At 46.3% G+C, this 22,159-nt stretch overlaps 1 protein-coding gene and 1 non-coding gene across 2 annotated transcripts in view; both read left to right on the top strand.

Moving 5' to 3' along the window:
• Window positions 1-22,159, top strand: part of MYLK (myosin light chain kinase) — a 244,404-nt gene that overhangs the window by 151,775 nt on the left and 70,470 nt on the right. The window contains exon 17 of the mRNA XM_049785945.1: window positions 8,850-8,936. Coding sequence (XP_049641902.1) covers window positions 8,850-8,936 — 87 coding nt within the window. The remainder of the gene's footprint in view (window positions 1-8,849; window positions 8,937-22,159) is intronic.
• Window positions 5,500-5,606, top strand: LOC126026622 (U6 spliceosomal RNA). The gene has a single exon (XR_007501846.1). It is a non-coding gene; the product is annotated as a U6 spliceosomal RNA (small nuclear RNA).

Genomic DNA, 22,159 nt, shown 5'->3' with positions numbered 1-22,159 from the left:
TGTTTAGATTTAGGTTTAGTACAGATTAGATGTAGGTACAGATTTACATTTAGATATAGATTAGATATCAATATATAAACTCCATAGATAGTTGATGTAATGCAGCAATCTGTTTTAAAACTTTCTGTATTTGGGGGCCTGGAGAGATAGCACAGCTGGAGGACATTTGCCTTGCAAATGGCCGACCTAGGACCAATGGTAGTTCAAATCCCAGAATCCCATATGGTCCCCCACCCCCACCCCGTGCCTGCCAGGAGCGATTTCTGAGCACATAGCCAGGAGTAACCCCTGAGCACAAAAAAAAAAAAAAAAAAACTTTCTGTATTTAAACACAATGAATGGTTACAAAGTTGAAGTTATACAATTTCTGTTATTCACTTTCTAACATCAATTCCACCACCAGTGTAACATTTCCTCTTCCATTGTCCAGTTTCCCACCCTCCCTAGGCAGGTAGGAATAATTTTTTTTAAGATTTCTTACAACTAAATGGTAATGCATTATTGAAAAAAACAACTAAAAGGAATCTTCTAAAATTTAATGGGATCATTAATTCATTGTTTGAAGGTTTACTAAGCTGTTTACTGCTAGATGAACATTCTGTTATTGATTTTTTTTGTTGTTGTTGTTTTTGGGTCACACCCGGCGGTGCTCAGGGGTTACTCCTGGCTGTCTGCTCAGAAATAGCTCCTGGCAGGCAACGGGGACCATATGGGACACCGGGATTCGAACCAACCACCTTTGGTCCTGGATCGGCTGCTTGCAAGGCAAACGCCGCTGTGCTATCTCTCCGGGCCCTCTGTTATTGATTTTATTTGTTGAGCTTAGGTGGCTTCTATGATAATTTCACATCTAATTTGGTGCATTCCTACTGGTATGTTAATATGAAAAATATGAAGGTGTCCATTCATATTTGGCTACGCACTCCAGGAGTTCCAGAATCTGTGGAACTGGGCCAATGAGCTTACATAGCAGAGGCTATGGGTCATAGGCGTGGCTCGGGGGTTAGGGAATACAACTTCTGGAAGTATGAGTCAGGTTGGAGGAGAGGGCTTCTGGGAAATATGGAGGCACACAGGGGAGGCTACCTGCTCTGATTTCAAGAAGACCCCAACATTCTCAGCCCACAAACCAGCATGCCTAGAGTTTTCTATTGGTGATTAGGTGTCTCTGCAGAGATCAATGGAAAAGCAGTGAAGTTGGTCCATTGGCATTGTGGTGCTTGTAGGTGTATACAGCTGCTGTGGCTTCAGCGGGGCAGAGGACTTGGCCCACCCCTCTCCCAAGGGGCCCTGCTGTGATCAGCTTTGAGACCAGTGTATCTACAAGTCTTCACACATGGCTTGCCTCTCTTTCGAGAGTTAAATGGAACTATGGCTCTGACATGGCAATGGTTATAATCATGGGTCCAAGTAGTAATCTTTAAAAAAATTCTTTTAGTCACCATGAATCACAAAGTTTTTTATGAATGGATTTCAGGCATATAATATTTCAGCACCAAACACTTTATAAGTGTTCTCTTTCCTCCACTTATGTACCCAATTTTTTTTCCACCCACCAACCTGCCTCTATGGCAGGCATTTTTTCCCCTAATTTTTTAGGTACTGTGGTTTATAGTACTGTTACTGAAAGGGTTTCGTGCATTTTGTTTTGTTTTGTTTTGTTTTGTTTTGTTTTTGGATCACACCCGGTGGTGCTCAGGGGTTACTTCTGGCTCTATGCTCAGAAATCACTCCTGGCAGGCTCAGGGGACCATATGGGATGCCAGGATTCAAATCACCTTCTGTCCTGATCAGCTGCATGCAGTGCAAATGCCCTACTGCTGTGATATCTTTCCAGCCCCAAGGTTTCATGCATCTTTTAGCACTCCCTCCTTCTCCCTAGTGACCACTTTTGTTCGCTATTGTTTTAATGTTCTTAAATGTCTTAATATTCTTCTCTATCCCCATCCCTACCACCAGGACCAAGCTTCCTGCTGCAGACCAATTCTAATATTCCTCGTTTCTTTTCCCTTCGAACATCTGTTATTCCCCTACTATACTTTTTATATCCTGCATATGAGAAAGATCATTCTGTGTTCATCTCCTCCCTCTGACCAACTTCACTCAGCATAATACTCTCCACTCTTGTTCAATGTGAAAACCAAGGCTCAACTAGCTCATACCAACAGTGACTGCAGCACATAAGTTGTTCTCTAGGTGGGTCCCACCCCAGAGGGGCCTTCCCTCCCCTTTCATCCACCTTGCACAGGATATTACAGCCAGAGTTAGCCTGGTTCTAAAACCAGCTCCCAACCACCACCAGGGTGGCCCTCTGATTGCCCATAGGTGAATTCACAGGTGAAGAGAGGTCAAGGGCCCCTTAGTGACAGCATTTGCTTCTGAAAGATCTTTCAGAGAGCTGGGTCTGAGGGAAGCAACTCCTCTTGTTTATAGACCCTAGTGAGAGGGAATGAAGCAAAATCCTTGGGGCAGAAGCAGAATCCAAGTATCCTAGGAGACCTCAGAAGTTCTCTCCCTTGACCAACACTTCTAAGCCGAGCTCTTTCCTCACAGCCTCCCTCACCAAGAGTATCTGGGCTCTGTTTCTGTGACACCAACACCTGATCACTAGTACAGAAGTTCTCACATGCAAGTGGGAGGGGACATTCCTGTCTCCTGTAGTCAAAGCCCACCCCACCACCAGCACCCACTGCCTGCCTTTTATTCAACAAAATGAACTTTGACCTGTGTAGGCATAGCCCAGAGCTGGGATAGAAAACAGAGAAGGAAACAGGATTTCCTATTTTGAGGAATTTACTGCAGTAAAATAGATGAACAGATCTATTCTATAGTTCTATACTCCAAGATATGCCAATAGAGGGAGTTATGTGAGGCCACTCAGAGGAAATGACAGCTGTAGGTGACCGAAGGGAAGGAGTCCCAGGGTCAAAGGAGAGAGGCAATAGTGATAGCAAAGTCCCTGGTGATGCTGTTCTCTCTCCCAGGAGGAGGCCTAGGGTGGCAGAGACCCAAACGAGGGCAGACTGGTAAGGAGTGAGGCTGAGAAGCACCTGCAGGCAGGTCTGCTAGGACTCAGAAGCTTTTGTTTCACATGTGAGGGGACAGCATTGGACATTGTAAAGAATTACCTGGGTAGGTCTGTGGTGACCATCCCCAGCTAAGGTGAGAGTAGAAGCCTGGCAGGGATAACCCAGGCAGGATGACCCATGCAACTTCATGTCAGGGAAGTGGTGGGGAAAGAGCAGATTCTGAGGATAGAGCTAACTTGGCAGGATTTGTTGATAGCCTGGAAATGGAAAGGAGGAGGATGTAACTCTGCACACTCATGAACCTTTGCTGGTCTCTTGCTTTCATGGAAGAGCTTGATGCCCCCATGGGATTGCCCTCTGAGTTCAGACCAGAGCACCAGAGTCTGAGATTTCCCCTGGGACACCTGAGGTAGGGCCAGCACAGTGAGGCAGTGAAGGGACCATCTGGGCTGGATGGCAGAAATGAAGCTGTATGATCCCCTCACCCAGATATTGAACACAATTCCTTTATAGGAAAATAGGTGAAAGAGAGAAAGAAGAGAGGGAGAAGGAAGGATCAATTGAGGCCCAGCAAAAGTCTGTGAAGGAGACAGGAAAAGAATGGATCCAGGGAAATAGTATAAATTCGCAAGGAGATTGAGTGTTCCAAAGCCAAATAAGTCTTCTTCAAGCAAAAATATAGGATGGAGAATGTGTGTGTTGGGTGCTGTTGCCAGGGAAAATAAGGATGTGCCTGGGCCTCAACTGCTGAATATGGCAGAAAGGAAATTATGGGTGACTGTGATAAGAAGTATTAGAGTAGTCATAGAATGAAAAAGAGCCTGTATGGGGTCTTGTAGAGGGAGACACTGCAGAAAACATGTACACAGCCTGGGTAATAACTGAAGCCAGACCTTTGATGCCTAATCAACCTCTCTGATTGTTGAGCTGATTTTGACCCACCTTCTGTTGCTTCTGGCCTTTATCTGTTATATCCCTAAGCCTGCTATACTGTCCTATTTGTGACTGGTTTGTCACAAGCAGCTATGCAGGGTTCATTGGGTTCAACAAGAGGAAATAGCTGGAGTGGGAAGGGCTTTTTCATTTAGATACAAAACTTTTAATAACAGAGTTTGGGTATTCAGTGTTTGTTTGTTTTTTTTTGGTTTGGGGCCACACCCAGCAGTGCTCAGGGGTTACTCCTGGCTGTCTACTCAGAAATAGCTCCTGGCAGGCATGAGAGACCATATGGGACACCGGGATTTGAACCAACCACCTTTGGTCCTGGATCGGCTGCTTGCAAGGCAAACGCCGCTGTGTTATCTCTTCGGGCCCGGGTATTCAGTGTTTCAACTCCAATGTCAGCATCCCCCACCATTGGCCCAGTGTTCCTTCCCTCTCTCCACCTACCTCCTTAGCAAACTCTCTTTAGGATTCTTAATCTGCTTACTAGTGTAGGTCACATGCTGTAACCAGTGCTGACATTTTGGGTTTGTTTGAGTTTTTTTTTTTGGTTTTTCGGGCATACCTGTTTGATGCTCAGGGGTTACTCCTGGCTAAGCGCTCAGAAATTGCCCCTGGCTTGGGGGGACCATATGGGACCCCGGGGGATCAAACCTCGGTCGCAGTCCTTCCTTGGCTAGTGCTTGCAAGGCAGACACCTTACCTCTAGAGCCACCTCGCTGGCCCCAACACTTACGGTTTTGAGAAACAAAACTTCTTCTAAATCATTAAAATGTCCAAGACCTTTGACCATTGCCCTTAAGTTATCACATCCAGCTTCTCTTCCATCTCTTCTTCCTCCTTGGCTCTCTTATTTCTGTGCTCCTGAGCCAAGACTTTGCCATTGGAATGAGCAATATTTTGTAGCTCAGAAACCCTTGAGTAGGGACAAATGAATGGTTCCACCCAAAGTCAACATTAGAGTATCAAGTATCCCATATGGAACGCTAGGGATCGAACCCAGGTCCATCCTGGGTCAGCTACTTGCAAGGCAAATGCCCTACCGCTGTGCTATTGCTCCGTCCCAGCCACTGCTTTCCGGCTCATTCCCTGCTCTACCAGGTGTTCTTTCTATTTTCCTAGTGAGGAGAGTCAGGCTCAGAAAAGTACAGACTGGGGTTTGAGGATAGGAGAGGCATATGCAGAGAGGTTGACAGGAGGGTAACTGGGAAAATTGGTGATGGAAAATAAGCACTGGTAAAGAGATGAGTGCTGGAACATTGTATGACTTAAATTCAATTCTCAGCAACTTTTTGTTTAGTTTTGTTTTGATTTTGGGTCACACCCAGCAGTGCTCAGGAGTTACTCCTGACTCTATGCTCAGAAATCGCTTCCAGCAGGCTCAGGGGACCATATAGGATGCCAGGATTCGAACCACTATCCTTCTGCATGCAAGACAAACGCTTGACCTCCATGCCATCTCTCTGGCCTCTCTCAGCAACTATTAAACTCTGTATCTTATGGTGATTTAATTAAAAAATTAAAATTAGTGCTCACTTCGGTAGCACATATACTAAAATTGGAACGATACAGAGAAGATTAGCATAGCCCCTGAGCAAGGATGACATGCAAATTCGTGAAGCGTTCCATATTTTTTAGAGAAAAAAATTAAAGTTAAAAAATATGCAGGAATTTGTCTGAGGACTCAGTTTACCCACAGCAGCACAGAATGAAACTGTTTCTCTCTTCAGCTTTCTCCTGCACCATTCTGCAGGTGCAGGGACAGAGGCCAATTCTGCTGTTCCCTCAGGCAGGAAACCCCCTCCCTGGATAACAGCTCAGGGAACCAATTTATTGTGAATAGGAGAGGAAGAAGGCCCCTCAAGGGCTTAGTCCAGCAGGCCCAGGCTCAGGAGTGGGGTAAGGCATTGACCATATAAGGATATGTTTGCTTCTCTCTCTCTCTCTCTCTCTCTCTCTCTCTCTCTCTCTCTCTCTCTCTCTCTCTCTCTCTCTCTCTCTCTCTCTCTCTCTCTCTCTCTCTCCATATATCCACTCCCCACACTTAATTTAAGGGGCACAGCCTGCAGTGGGCTCAGATCTGGAAATAGAGTCCAACTTTATTCCAAGAAGATAAAAACATACATAAAAAGACAAGCTGCTCCTAAACTATTATTATTATTATTATTATTATTATTATTATTATTATTATTATCCTCGATCCTTCCAGGCCCCTCTGTTGTGGTTCTCATAGAGGTCTCATGGCTCGCTCACTCTGTATCCCTCACATGCACATGCTCCTCAGGGCAGAGGGATGATGTGGTACGGGCTGTAGAGGAAAATTGGGATTCCAAGTAGTGGGGTACATATATCTGCTTTCACAGGGAAACTTGAAACCTTTTCTTCACAGCCAGATGGAAAGATAAGGTGCAGGGAACCTCTAAATTCAAGTCTCAAGATCTCTCCCACAGGATAAAAGTTTTCAAGTTAGTGGAAGCCCAGCCCCCTAAACTCAGGAAAGACGCAGAAGCCAGAAAGTGTGTAGAAAGGCCCCGCCGGGAGGATTTTGTAGAACGAAGTTTTTATTTAGTTTGTTTGCTTTTTGAGCTTTTGAAAGCAGATTCGGGGAGAGTGAGATGGCTCAAAGGGCTGGAGCACGTGCTTTGCATGCAGGAGCCTTAGGTTTGAACTCCCACACCTCATGGTCCTTCAACACCACTTTTCCTGTGTGTGTGTGTGTGTGTGTGTGTGTGTGTGTGTGTGTGTGTGTGTGTGTGTGTGTGAAGTGTGTGAAGGTGAGCCTCTCAGTGGTAGAACATAGACCTTGTAAGGCACAGATGCTGCCCGGCTCCATCCCTGGCGTCAGCACGACCAAGAGTGATTCCAAAGTCTTCAAACCCTGGCCGCCAGGTATTTAAGTTCTTATAGCTACCTGTCCAAAATTCTAGAGTTCAATAGAGGGCCCAGGATACAATTCCCTGAGACCCTAATATCAAAGGAAGTGTTTCTTTCTCTTGGAATGCTTCCAAAGAAGCTTCTTGCTGCCCCCCATTTCCACCACAAATACACACACTCACATATACTAATATACACTCTCTTACCCACACACTTCCATACACATCCATACATTTGCGCTTACTCCCATCCACAAAATTACACACGTATATACATTCTCATACCCACATTCATATATAAACTCACACACATTTTCATACCACCCACGAATATACATATGTTCTCTGAGCCCTGTCCCTGTCATCCTCTAAACTACCACCTCCTGCTCACACTTAGTCATTTTCGTGCTATGCATATGAGCGTGACCCCCCTGGGGCCCTGTGCATCCCAGAACCCAGACAATGCTCATCCGGGCACCATTCCTGGATCCCCCAGCTGGCTGAGAGAGGTTGAAAGGAAACCTTGCAGGGGTTGGCATTTGTACAGGCATATCCTCATTTTGGAGCAGAAAAGAGACCCTAATGACAGTCTGGAAGGAGATGAGGAGACATGTCTGGGTTTCATTCTGAGCCCAGCCAGTGACTACAGGACCCACCTCCCCTATGTGGTGGGTCAGCTGCCAGGACACCCCCAGGCAGGGACCAGAAGATGACCCTTCATCCCCCAAGTCCAGCCCAGCCACAGGAATGTGGCTGAAGCCTCAGCTGGAAAGTCCCGCCTGCCCCTTCCTCCCTGGCTTCCCCTCTCCAGGAGCAGGAAAAGGAACAACCGGAAAGGGATTCTAAGTGGGAGGCCTGATCCTAGAGAATGCAAGGGGGTAGGAGGGACGATGCCCCTGCACAGAGGGCACCTCCGGTCAGCTCCCATTGCTGCAGGCCTCTGAGTAGTCACCTACAGCTTCCTACACAGGGTCTCCTTCTGGGCACTGAGCCCAACCCCACCCAGGGCCCTGTTTCCTGACACGCTGACAAGGTAGGGTCTACCTGATGGGCAATTAAACATCCTCTGCATGAATGTGGGAGCATGTGGATGGGGTTGATCTTGAGCCATTGTGTGCTCCTCACTCAGTGCTTCCTGGCACCCCAGGGACTAAAAGGAGGCACTGGTCTGCTGTGGAGAATGTAACAGCAACTCACATGTTGGATGAATCCTGTGGGTGCTTCCAGTTTTGCGAAGGCCCTCCCCTAGACCATGAGCCTGGAGCAGAGACCCCAGGACAGATTGGTGACTCACAGACCTGGAGCACTTTACTTGTGGGAATCCCAGGTTCAGTTCCAGCTGGCACTGTGTGGTCCCCTGAGCACCGCTAGGGGTAGCCCCTTAACTGACTGCCAGGTGTGACAAAAATTAATCAATCAGGGGCTGGAGAGATAGCATGGAGGTAAGGCTTTTGCCTTTCATGCAGAAGGTCATTGGTTCGAATCCCGGCATCCCATATGGTCCCCCAGAGCATGCCAGGAGTGATTTCTGAGCGTGGAGCCAGGAGTAACCCCTGAGTGCTGCCGGGTGTGACCCAAAAACAAAAATAATTAATTAATTAATAATGATGATAAGGAAAAAATCCCTGTCTCCTCCTTGCTCTACAGAAGACCACACCCTGCAGAGCACAGGTTTGAGGAAATCAGCACCCTTCACCGGGAGATGGGGTGGAGTAGAGGGCGCACTGTCCCCCCCCCCCCACCTTCAGCAGAGGGAAAGCGCCCGCCACTACTGGTCCATTCAGTCTGTTATCTGGTGCCTTTTCTCTACACCTGGTTTATAAGGCCCTGGAGAAAGCGTGTTCCTTCTTTAGTGCTCTGGTAGGGGAAGGTGCAGGCACTGCGGGAGTGGAACAGGCAGTGGAGGACTGTGAATTCAGCTGAGGAGGGATTGTTAGGCAAGGTCTCCAGTGCCTGTTTACCTGAGTTGCCCCCATAATGAATGACCTTCCCTTTTCTGTTACAGATGCCCCCATCAGCGAGAATGCCAAGGCCCCTGAGATGAAGACCCGGAGGCCCAAGAGTTCTCTTCCTCCAGTGCTGGGAACAGAGAGTGAGTACTTGCCCTGAGTCTGCTGCCCTTCCTCAGCCAGCATCAATCTCTTCTCCTCCCCAAGCTCCTATGACAGACTCTCCTACTAGCTCTAGGGGATTCTTTCCTGCCAGATAACCTTTCTAAATATAGGTAGAGTTCTTATCTCCTCACTACTAGTTGGGGTGCCCATTTGTCCCCAGAGCTTGCCCATCTCACTCAAGTGGACATGTTCCATGTGGCTGCCCCAGCCATGCCAACCATACTGGCCACACATGTCCATGTGGTCTGAGATGATGTGGCCAGCCCCATCTTTCCTCCTGAATAACAATACCCAGCTGCTTGAGTGTTTACCTGGGAAGCCCATGAGCCCTTTCTTCAGGCCTTGGCTCTGCCCAACTTTTCTTTTTTTTTTTTTTTTTTTTTTTTTTTGGTTTTTGGGCCACACCCAGCGGTGCTCAGGGGTGACTCCTGGCTGTCTGCTCAGAAATAGCTCCTGGCAGGCACGGGGGACCATATGGGACACCGGAATTCGAACCAACCACCTTTGGTCCTGAATCGGCTGCTTGCAAGGCAAACGCCACTGTGCTATCTCTCCGGGCCCCTCTGCCCAACTTTTCATGGACTCCACCCACCTTTTCATGGACTCCACCCAACTGTCCTCTTGTCCCTGAGTTTTCCTTCACTTCAGCAGAAAGTGCATCTTCCCTCCAGTCAGCTCTCTGAGCCCTCAGCACCTTTCTGCATTGGCCAACTTCTCCCTTGTCACTTGTCATGTGAGATGGTGTAAGGGGTCTGTGCCTCCTCCTCCTCCTCTGTGGGGTTCCTAAGGACCTTTCCTGGGTTTCTTTATGAGAGAGAGAGAGAGAGAGAGAGAGAGAGAGAGAGAGAGAGAGAGAGAGAGAGAGAGAGAGAGAGAAATGTCAAACATAGAAGGCTCTTCCTCAAGAGATAGCCTCTGTAACTCTCTACTTCCCTATTGGACACAGTGCTAGGGGATCCAAATGGATTTCACAGATTCACAAAGGCATAATTATGAGGAAAAATTTTACTTCTCTAGATCAAAGTAAACGTCATCTGTTAAATATTCATTTTTATGCCAATGTTGTGACATATAATCTGTATATGTGTGTATATATAGAGAGATGTATAGACATCCATAACAGGGCACAGAGACAGATAGTACAGGGGTTAAGGCACACGTCATTCACATGGCTGACTGAGTTTCAACTCTGGTCTGCATAGTCCTTTGAGTACTGCCAAGTGCATCCCCCAAACACTGATGATCTGACCAACCTTCTGCCTCTTGAAAAATAAAGATAATGGGGAGACAGAAAATGCATGTCATAGAGAAAGGAATCTTGGAAGACATAGGTGCCTAGGGCCCACATGTCTTAATGCAGCCCTGGCTTCTTCTGCTGATTGGCATAATTTTGTTAGAACTATGCTTAGAGCCCACTCCTCAAGTTTAACAGAAGATCGGACATCCCCAAGAACTTGTTTCTCTATTTAAAAAACAAAACAAAACAAAACACACTAGACAAGACAAGAAGCATCATGCACCTAAAGAAAATAAAGACATTGAGTTTGATTAATTTAAAGACTGCTTCATGCTTTCTAGTCCAAAGCAGACTTTGTGACTTGATTTTTCTTCTTTTTGAGGGGCGTTGGTTTTGGGGTCACACCCAGCGGTGCTCAGGGGTTACTCCTGGCTCTAAGCTCAGAAATCACTCCTGGCAGTCTCAGGGGACCATATGGGATGCCGGGATTCAAACCACCGACCTTCTGCATGCAAGGCAAATGCCTTACCTCCATGCTATCTCTCCGGCCCCGGTCTTTCTTCTTTTCATGTCCATATTGTCATCATCTACCATGAGCTCAGGTTCTTATACCTCTATTAGCTAACTCATTTGGGATGCCTTCGGGATGCCTTCAGGTTGCTGATAGTGAAAGTGGGACAGTCATGTCTTGGGCCTCTTTAACCAAAGAGGGCTTCTCAGATGATCATGGGTGGACTTTGCCTGTGTAATTTAAATTGCCTAAAAAATCCAAAGAACAACCTACTAAGAATTGATAAAGGCTTTTCTTTTTTGGCACAGTGCTAGGTAGGAGAAGAAGCAGAGCTGGCTGAGGCACAGGCTCATTGACTATGGTCATGCTCTGACCCACCTCATGGTAGACTAAGGAGAAGTTTGCCAGCTTGCTCTGAGCAAAGAGCTATTGTGTTGTCATTGCAAGTCAACTAATCCGTAAACAGGAGAGAGTATCTCCATTGTTAGGAATGGTCATTGAGTTCCTAGTCACCCCATCCTGTCACTCCCTGGGCAGTGAGCACATTGGCAGGGAAATTCTCCTGAAGTGTTCAGTGCTGTGGGATCTCAGCATCCTTCCCAGTGGCTGCAGAGAAGGCAGCTGCCATGAGATTAGACATAAAAAGGGCTATTTTTTTAGGTTTACATGTCTGTTCTTTTCTCCGTTTTTGTTTGGCTTTGGTAGATTTTTGTTTGTTTGTGTTTGTTTGTTTGTTTGGACCATACCTAATGGTGCTCAGGGTTTACTTCAGGTCATATTTCAAGTATCAGTTCTGGGGCCAAAATGATAACACAGTGGTAGGGAGTTTGCCTTGCCCATGGCCAAACCCAGATGACCCTGGTTTGATTCCTGGCATCTCATATGGTCCCCTGAGCCTGCCAAAAGCAATTTCTGAGCACAGAGCCAGGAGCAACCCCTGAGTGCTGCTGGGTGTGACCCAAAAACAAACAAAAAATAGCACTATTCCTGGTATTGCTTGGGGACCATATATGGAACCAGGGGCTCAACCTGAGTTGGACACATGCCAGGCAAGTATCTTACCCACTGTACTATCACTCTGGCTCCATTTTATGAATTTTTGCAGGGATCAAATCCAGGGCCTCATACATGTAAGATTGTTTAAACAGTGCAGAAATATCCCAAGTACAATGAGAAAGATTTCTTTCATCTACCCCCCCACCATTCTATTCACTGATCTTAATACAGTCCCAATGACTTTCTAAGAATTTATATCAGCATATACATCACATATCTGCACACCTTGGCACATTGTCTTGCTCTCTGCAATCCTGCCACTTGTTCTACCTTTCTGTCCCATGGAAGAACCCAGAGGCCCATGTGCTGAGTGGCTAGGATGCATTGGTGTCAGAGATCACAGCCTTTATCCATGCTTCCTGGCCAATAGGTGAGATGATTTAGTAGGCTGCAGAACCTGCTTTGTGTGTGAGAGGCCTGGGTTCTTACTGGATGTGTTCCCGTCACTTAGAAGTCAATGTGAGTGAGGACAGAGCTTATCCACACTCTGGCTAGAGCTCTCTTGGTAGCACCTTTACTGCCAAGCACTGAGTAAGTGAAGGAAGAGCCATATCTGCCTTCCACACCACAAGGGGCAGGATGAGAGAAAACTGATAAAAGTACAAGGCAGACTGCCAGACAGCTGGCAAGTCTGAGGATGAGAAGGGCAGGTGTGGGGATGAGAAAGACTGACACCCCAGAGGAATGTGTTCCAAGAGGAAAGATAATCTGCTTAGGCTGGAGGGAGAAACTGGTCTGAGGCAAGGATGAAACTGTATGTGATTTTATGATTTTATGCCAGATTTATTTGGGAAACAGGAAAATTTGGGTGTGGCCATTATGTGAAATTTTATGTGTGACAGATATTGAGCAGTGCAATATAGTGTTAGAAAGGTCCCCTCCTAATATCTGAAGTTCTTCAGACAGACTTGTACCACCAGCTAGACACATTCTCTTAGTGGCTTAGTCTGTGTGGCTTCAGGCAAGTCTCCCTCACCTCTGTCTCAGAAGGGAAGTGTCTCAGCAAGCTAGCAGAGAGTTGGTGAAGGCACTCTGCCTGATTTCTGTGCCCTTTCAAGGCCTCCTGTGTCTCAGGGCCTAAGCCCTGAGATCTTGCACAATTAGATCAGCACTGAGATCTTACTGTGTGTAAGGCCTGGTGAAAGGGGCTTCCAATGGGCCTTTCTCCCTACACCCTGAGTCTTGGCAGGTTGTCTGCTGCCTGAATCTCAGTGGAAGGTTTTATACCTTGATTTTCATTATATTTCAGATTTATGGAGAAGTTACAAGAAATACTAATAGGTGATGATGGAGGTACAGTAACTTTGTATCTCAAAACTATAAACATGCTGTGTCATGTTACCTAACTGATAATACAATTTAATAACTTTTAATTTCAAAAAAGAGTAGCCAAAGAGATAGTACAGTGGGTAAGGCACTTGTCTTGCTTACAGCTGACCTGGGTTAGATCAGGTCATGGTCCTCTAAATGCACTAGAAGTGATTCCTCAGTGAAGAGCCAGGAGTAACCCTTGAGCATTGTCAGGTTTCCCCCATGACACACACAAGAAAGAAGACTTTGGGCTAGAGAGATAGTACAGTAGGTAAAGTACTTGCCTTGCATGTGGCCAACATCAGCACTTTATATAGTCCCCACACTCTACCAGGAGTGACCCCTGAGTACAGAGACAAGAGTAAGGCCTGAGCATCATCAGATGTGGTTCATAAACCAAAAGAAAGGAAAAAGAAAAACCCTAATATGTAATTAAATTCACCAAGTATTAACATTTTATTTCATGATTCTCAGTGTATATATTCATTTATATTTAAATTCACCATTTAGCATATTCTCACCTCTGTGTTTCACTATATACTATGGATATATACAAATTTATATTCATACATATATACAGTATATATAATGCATTATATAATTCATCATATTTCCTGCATTCATATGCACAACCATCAAAGTATAACATATTGCCTATTACATGTACAGTCATCATTCATATATATGTATATCATTTAGTAAAAATTATACACCTTGCTGTCTTGGTTTCCAAAGACTCGTGGTGCAGGCCTTATCCCAGTAAGCCAATACTGCTTTCCAACTCATGGCCTATATTCTACTGTTGTCACTTGCCCCCATGTCCCTCATGGCTGTTTCCCTCCTTTTCTTGGGAGTGAAAGTTGGCACCTCTGCAACACTTAATCTACCCCTGATCTGAAGCAGCTCTCTCCTGCTTTTGACAAATGAATAGATTTGCATGATCCAGGGAGAAGCTTCCAGAACCACTCCACCTAAGCAGAGCAGCCATGAGGGAAGTAACACACCTATACTGAATCCCCAGTTGGCATTTGCCAGGCCCACTTCTGGCTCAGGCACATAGCCACCCCCTGCACTAGAGAGCAGAGCCCAGCTTCTCCAGCAATTATAATTAATCATGTGATTTTGGTCAAAGCCTTTTCTTGCTCTTCACGCATTTCTGTCTGACCCTAGCCTTGTCTAGCAGGTCTAGAAATACATCTCATAGAGGGAGGCAGCTCTGGAAATTAGTCTGTATGACTAGCTGGCATCTGACATTTTCAGGACAGATGCTTACCCTTGGAGTAGGTGACAGCCACTGAAGCACCTTGACAGAAGGGGGTGTTGGACCCAGGTTTTGGGGGTTCTAGCTGTAGAGTGTCTAAATCAGAGACACCATGGGAGAAAGGGACTGGCAGGGTCCACTGAGTAGACCCCTTTAGGAAAGAAGGAGCATTCATGGGATCCATTTAGATTAGAACCTAAGGACAGAAGCTGGCCTGGTCTACTTATGAAACGCCAGTGACTGACTCAGTGTAGGAATAAAGTATATGTGCAATGTTAAAGTTCATTCACAAGTTTCCATGTTTTAAAGCAGCGCTTCCCAACTGGGAACTGGGCGCATATGGTATTCCAAGGGTGCTAGAAGTGAAAAAGCATGTATATCAGGGGGTATGGCACAAGACTAGGTGCTAGCCAGTTATCACAGAGTAGAAACAGGTCAAGAAAATGTTGAGAACCCCTCTTCTAAGATATTCTAGCTGAACTGTGCCTCCTTATGGGGATAATACAGGGAAATTCCCCCAAGTCTTTCATGTCTGCCCCTTGCCTGAGCACTAGCTCCAGCACTGGTCACTGTGGCTGCAGTCACTGTAATGGGTCATCCTAGGTCTTAAAAATCTTTGGTTTCCTATGTGTATCTCTAAAACAAAAGCATGTCCACTTGAAAGCACCTTTGAGATTTTTATTTTGTTATTGTTGTTTGAGGGGGCCCAGGGTTGCTCCAGGCTTATTCCCAGTTCTACACTCAGAGCTCACTCCTGGCCATGCTTGAGGAACCATATGTGATCCCCAGGAATTGAGCTGGGATTGGCCACATACAAGGAAAATAAATACAAGTCACCCCCTGAACACAGAAAAATACTCGGGAGTACTAGCAGGTGGATCCTCCCAAATCAAAAACAAACTAACAAAATTCTCTCCAGCTATGGACAGGCTGACTTATGATGGACTCAGAGAGCTGGAAGGAGAGTCTGTGGAGGCTGGGGGTGGGCATGGATGCACTGCTCAGTGGAAGATGGGGGCATGGGAGGGAACAAAGCAGTTGCCATAAATGCCAGTGAATGCTGGCACCAGCACTGTTTGTGCCCACCCAGCCTAGTCTGTGAGGAAGAATGCCTTAACACACACACACACACACACACACACACACACACACACACACACACACAAAATACCATGGGTGAGACCCTTCAACTTCCGTGCCTGGGCTGCTCCTTGTAGTTCCTCTTCAGCTTCCATCCTGGTGTGCCTCTTTCTGACATCCTCAACCCAATGTTCTGGAGCAGGGAGTTTGTTGTCATGAAGGTTGCGGATGGGATGGAAGGGTGGTGTCTGGTTGTGATGGCACCCAGAACTCAGTGACTGCCTACTATGGGGTAGTGGGCCCAGCCTTCCTCCCATCTCCAGTGATCTCCACTGCTCCTCCTGCCTGGACATGGCCTAGGTAGGAGTACTCACTCCACACTTCACCATTCAGGCTGCCCTTCAGAAGCCTTTGGCACAGAACAGAGAACAGGTTGATTTTGGAAAATGACTATTTGTAATTAACTTTCCAAAAAGGAAAATGTCCCCAGAGAGGTAGAGATTCAGGAACCTCCTGGTACCCAAGGCTGTTGGTGCTACTGTCTCAGTTTCCTTTGCTTTCTGTTCTCAAACCTTTCACTCTGTGTGACCTGTCTGAAAACTCAATACAATATTCATGATGATGCTTGCCCTAGGCTCATCCTCTGCTTATAGAGAGTCTTGGGAGAGAAGCTTCCAATCTTCAAGCAGAATCCTCTAGAAAGAGTTCTTTCCTCCTGGGAAGAATGAACATGCTTTGGGGTTAGAATGAGCTTTGGGCTTGGGTAGTATGAAGCAGAAGCAAAAGACAAAGGATGAAGACCAATGGAGGCTGACCCAGCTATTGCTCTGGAGGCTTCCAAGCATGATATTTCTGCTGGGCTGTGACACTGCTTCTAATTTTCTCTCTCCAGAATGGGAGGCACCACATCTTCTGAGATCTGGTTGGTGACCAAGCCAAGAGCCTGCCACCAGGGTCACACTCCTGAGTAGAGTCCAGAATAGCATGAGTAGTTCTGGATATGGCCCAAACCCCTTAGACATATCCCCAGCCCAGAAATTTTTAGAACAGTCTAGGGTGTTTGAGGGTTTGGGTTGTAATGCTATGCCATTCATAGACTATAAGGGTCATCAGTGAAGGACCAAGCTCTTGCCAGGAGGAATAAGGAACACTGTCCTCTTTGCCTGGCCCCTGGACCAGTCATTGGGAGGAATTTCCTTGAACATTCTCTTTCTCTGAAAACACCTGCTGGTGCTGAAAGTTTGGGGTGATGAAGAAGTAGATGAGAGTAGGGCATTATGAGGCTGAATTTAGGATAGAGGAAACCAGCAACTCAAGAATAGAGTCTAAGGACTGGAGAGATAGCATGGAGGTAGGGTGTTTGTCTTGCATGAAGAAGGATGGTGGTTCGAATCTCAGCATCCCATATGATCCCCGAAGCCTGCCAGGAGCGATTTCTGAGCAGAGTCAGGAGTAACCCCTGAGCACTGCTGGGTGTGACCAAAAAATAAAAGAGTCTAGGTTGGGGCCCCATGAACTTCTCATTCATTATCCGGGGTCTGAGACAGTGGCCAAGAGCTTCAGGGGCAGCAGGAGAGCACGTGGAATGTGCCGTATGTGAGGGAGCTGATGGCAGCTGGTGTTTCCAACTCTGTAGGGGCAGGGAAGCAGAGGGCCCTCTGAGGAGGTGTTAGGGGTGCTTGTTAGAGGGCTGCTGTGGAGCCCCCAGTGTAGGTAGCCTTTCTTTAAACTATGGTTGCTCTTTACATTGTATTTACTTCTCCACTGTACTGATTTTCTCTGATTTCTTCCCATTCTATCTTGACATTGTGATGAGGGCCACAACACACACCTAGTGGGCTTACACATCAGGAGCTTACACACGTGGAGCTCAAAAATGTGCCAAGATGCTCTCCTGGGACACTTCATTTCTTTGTTATGGGGACCATACCTAGCAGTGCTTGGGGGTTGTTCCTGGTGCAGTGCTCTGGAACCTCTCCTGGAAGTGCTTAAGGAATCATGGAGTTCCTAGAGTGGAGTCCAGGGTACCCTCATGAAGAGCATACATTCAGCTCTTTTGGCCAACCTCTTGGCCTCAGTTTGCTTGTCTTGCCATTGTCCATGCTCCTCATTCTTTTTTTTTTTTTTTGTCCCTCTTCCCCACCTCACACCAGCCTGTACTCTAGACAGGCTTTCTACTTCCCTCATTCAATCATATTTTGTTATTATAGTTCTCAGTGTAATTATTTCTGTGACTGTACCCATCACTGTGGTGAGCTTCATGTCATGAGCTGGACCTTCTAGTCCTCCACTATTTTGTCTCTGAGAATCATTGCACAAATGTCTTTTATTTTTCTCAAAACCCATAGATGAATGAGACCATTCTGTGTTTATCTCTCTCCCTCTGACTTATTTCACTCAGCATAATAGATTCCATATACACCCATGTATAGGAAAAATCTCATGACTTCATCTCTTTTGACAGTTTGTCAGAAGAGATTGCATAATATTTTATTGTATATATGTACCACAGTTTCTTTAGCCATTCATCTATTGAGGGGCATCTAGGTTGTTTCCAGAGTCTGCCGATTGTAAACAGCACTGCAATGAATATAGGTGTGAGGAAGGGATTTGTTTTGATATTTGTTTTGATGCTTCTCATTCTTAGTTACAGTTTTGCACACATTCTGGTCATGGTGCCCACTATGGATTCACACTCCTTAATATGGTCTCATATCCTCTACCCATTGTACTCTCTCTCCGGGCCCCCTTACCATGTTGTTTTGATATTTCAAGGTTAAATTATGTAATTAAGGCTTCAGTTGCTGGGAAATAACTGAGTACTATTGAATCCAAATCTAGCTCCTGAGACTATGCCCTCTGCACTTCAGCCAAAAGCCAGAGAAATATTTCAAAACATGACTTTACAGATAGAGTAAGGGACTGAGGAAAAGGGCAAACACAGGCTGAGGGCCTAATTCTGCCCCAGCCATCTTTGGTTCTAAGTAACCAGCAGCCACCTGACTTTGGAAGCAATGTGCTTGTGTTTGGTTGGGAGAAGAATCAAGTGAGAAAAAGAACAAGAACACAGAGTACGAATTTATATAGAAGAGCTGAAAAGGATCTGAGCACAGGGGCTGAGCACAGGCTTTACATGCAGGATGTCCTGGACTCCACTTGGTACCCTAATCACTAAGCTAGGAGTAGCCCCATAGCACCACCAGTGTATTCACGACCCTTCAAAGACTGCAGCTCAATGGTCTGAGTCCAGCTCTCTGTGAGAAAACAAGTTTGGAACCAGGTGCCTGTAATAAGACAGTGAGCAGATTTCAGCAGATGGCAGAATGTATGGATGAGGAAATAGAATATTGTTATTAGTGCTGAAATTATTTTTACACCTGGAAGCTAAACATAACAGCAACCACTCCAAATTTATAGGACAAGCATAGGACATTGGCCTTTGGTCCCATTTCACAGTATCACGAGAAGGTCTCCATGTAGTCTCGTAGGTTTACTTTGAGCTACCAAGAACAGTACAAGTCAGGCATCTCGCAGCACAGGGTTAGAAAGTGAGCCATGTTATCTCTCATGGACTTGAAGCCCACCACTCTGGGGTCCCAACCTACTTCCTGGCACTACCTCCCACAGCAAAGTACCATACACAAGGCAGTTTCAAGGAAAACAGCACATGAGCAAAGCTATCACTCAGTGGTAGAGCATTTGTCTTGTACGTGTGATGCCTTGAGTTCAATTCCTGACACTATCAAAACAAACAGAAAAGAACAACAGAAGCAAACTATCACCTAGTTCTAGAGGCCAGACACCCAGGATAAAGGTGCCAGCAAATCAGGCCTCTCTCCTCTGACTACCTGTGTCCCCTGCTCTCTCCTCCCAGACCTTCCCTCTCTGCATGCCTATCCTCACTGTCTGCCTATATAAAGTTTCTTCTCTCTCCTGGCTCTGTACTCAGGAATTGTCCTGGCAGTGCTCAGCAGACCTTATGCTATGTCAAGGATCAACCAGGTCTGCTGTGTGCAAACCAAATGCCTTACCCACTGTTCTATCATTCCAGCCCCAAAGTTTTCCCTTGTAAGGACACCCGGCAGTTGGCTTACTAACCTGCATTCACAGCTTCACTTTAACCTTATTTTTTAATTTACAAACTAAAGTGTATTTTAAAATGTTAGAAGAGACCCAAGTAACTTTTTCTGTGTTAAAAACAATTGTTTTCAGAAGCCAAAGTGACAGTACAGCAGGTAGGGTACTGGCCCTGCACATGGCAGACCCAGTTTGATCTCTGGCATCTGACATGGTACCCCCCCCCCACCAGGTATAATTACTGAGTGTAGAGCAAGAAACAACTCATGAGCATCACTGAGTATGGTCATAAAAATTGCTTTAAAGACCTGCCTCTTCCAATTTGTCATAATGACTAATGAATGAGCCTCACTTTTGTTTAATCACCTCTGGGAAGGCTTTCTCCAAATGATCATGTTCTTAAAGACAGAGCTTCAATGTAGGGCTTAGAGGGGCACACCTCAACCTGTAAAAGCAACCCCCACTCCCAACACACACACACACAGACACACATAGACACACACACACACACACATACACACACAGTTTCTTTGCCCATATCATTTTCCCTTCCCAAGAGATCAGGCCTGGGTTCTGCCAGCTGTACCTACTCCCTTCACAACAGCTCTGGGTGGGGGCCAGAGTGATAGCACAGATCTAAGATGTTTGCCTTGCATGCAGCCAATACAGGACGAACACCGGTTCGAATCCCGGCATCCCATATGTGCTCCAAGCCTGCCAGGAGCAACTTCTGGGCGCAGATCCAGGAGTAAATCCTGAGCGACGCCGGGTATGCCCCCCAAAAATAAACAAAAAACAGCTCTTGGAGGAAAGGGGTTTAGATGGGCTTTTGGCCCAGCCAACTCTCAGTGTCCATAACCTGCCCAGTGTCCATCTGGGGGAACTCATTCTGGCTTGTATCTTTAGGCTTTCCCTTTTTACCAAGTTCTTTTTGTTTTTAAGTTTTGGGAGAGATCTTAGCTGGCTTTTTTTTTTCCTTAGCCTTGCTTTTCTTTGTCTCATCAACTCCAGAATTATTTTGAATTGGCCACCTCCATTGGCAATCCTCAGCCAGCAGGCCGACAGTTCAGTGCAAGAGCCAGAGAATATAATGCTGCTCAGGCCCTGCAAGGCTGAGTATACTATCTCCTGGTCACCATCAGAATTTGTTTTGTTTGGGTTTTGCATGGGTCATGGTGCCACATGCAGATGTGTTCAGGGCTCACTCACGACTCTTCTCTCAGAGATCACTCCTGGTGCACTTAAAAGATTATATGCAGGGGCCGGAGAGATAGCATGGGGGTAAAGCGTTTGCCTTTCATGCAGGAGGTCATCGGTTCGAATCCCGGCATCCCATATGGTCCCCCGTGCCTGCCAGGAGCAATTTCTGAGCCTGGAGCCAGGAATAACCCCTGAGCACTGCCGGGTGTGACCCAAAAACCACAAAAAAAAAAAAAAAGATTATATGCAGTGCTAGGATCGAACCTGGGTTGGCCTTGTGCAAGGGAAATGCCAGATCTCTCTCTGACTCCCTTCCAGAATTCTTGACATTTATATTGACTCTTTCCTTGACTCTCCTCCGGTTGAGGAGACAGTCCTAATGCTCAGGGTCTTTGCAAAGTCCAGTCTTTCTACCCGGCAACTCTGTTGTCATACCCTGGGATTGAATCCAGCCCTTCTAATCTTTTACTACACTTGTTTTCTCCTGCACATGGACCCCTCTTCAGGTCTACATGTCACTACAAGTGTGACTGGAAACCATTCATTTCCACTATCCCTTTAGGATTTCTCTGGATTTCTCCTCATGGACTTCTTGCCTATGATTAGGGGAAATGTCTTTATCTGGGATCAGCCAAACTTCTTTCACCCTCAAAGGCCAAACTTTATCAGAGTGATTGTCCTCATGTAGCTAAAAAGAAACCGCAAAGGACTCTTTCCCTTCCATCAGAATTAGTTTGTGCCCTAGTGCTTTGTGCTTTTTCTTTGCTAAGCCTTCATCAGATTTGTCAAAATTATTATTGCTGCCTCTTTCTGGGATGTGCTTGTCTCCCAGGAGTTGGGTCATTCCCCAGTCCATTATGAGCCCCTGTGTGAACATATTTACTCCCTAGGCTGTGACCAGCAGGACTTTTGGGGATAAGAACAGTTGTGCACAGGCACAATCTTTGTGTGGGGGAAGGGTGCAGGGGTCACACCTGATGTTGCTCAGGACTTATTTCTAGCTCAGGGATCACTCCTAGCAGGGATATAGAGATTATATGGACACTGAGGATTGAAGTCAGGTTGGCCACATGCAAGGCAATCGCCCTACCTGTTATTTGCTTTGCAATGGCCAGGTGGCTTCATGCTGGCTGTAAGCAGAGTGAGCTTAATAGAAGCAGGCCTCCCTGGGCCTAGGGGGCACTTGCTTTCTAGTCTCAGTGTGCTTCTATCAGGAATATCCTCCCTTTCACCCCCTAGGGCACTTAGATGGAGAGCAGCATTCTCCCCATTTTATAGAAACACCTCTAGTCTTTGATGACATCACTGGCTTGTCTGGGACCACTGTCCTAGCCAGAGATAACTCTTCGAGCCAAGACCATGTCTGAGCCAGGATCATGCATGTTTTCTCTGAAATCTGAGAGGAGATGCCTTCTGGATGGATCCTGATTAACAGCCAGCTCATTATTGAGGGCTTCTGCAGAACTTA

The sequence above is a fragment of the Suncus etruscus genome, chromosome 13, assembly GCF_024139225.1.
Source record: "Suncus etruscus isolate mSunEtr1 chromosome 13, mSunEtr1.pri.cur, whole genome shotgun sequence".
Classification (NCBI taxonomy): Eukaryota; Metazoa; Chordata; class Mammalia; order Eulipotyphla; family Soricidae; genus Suncus; species Suncus etruscus.
Note: the sequence above shows the minus strand (reverse complement) of the source record. Positions and strands in the feature narration are given on the sequence as shown.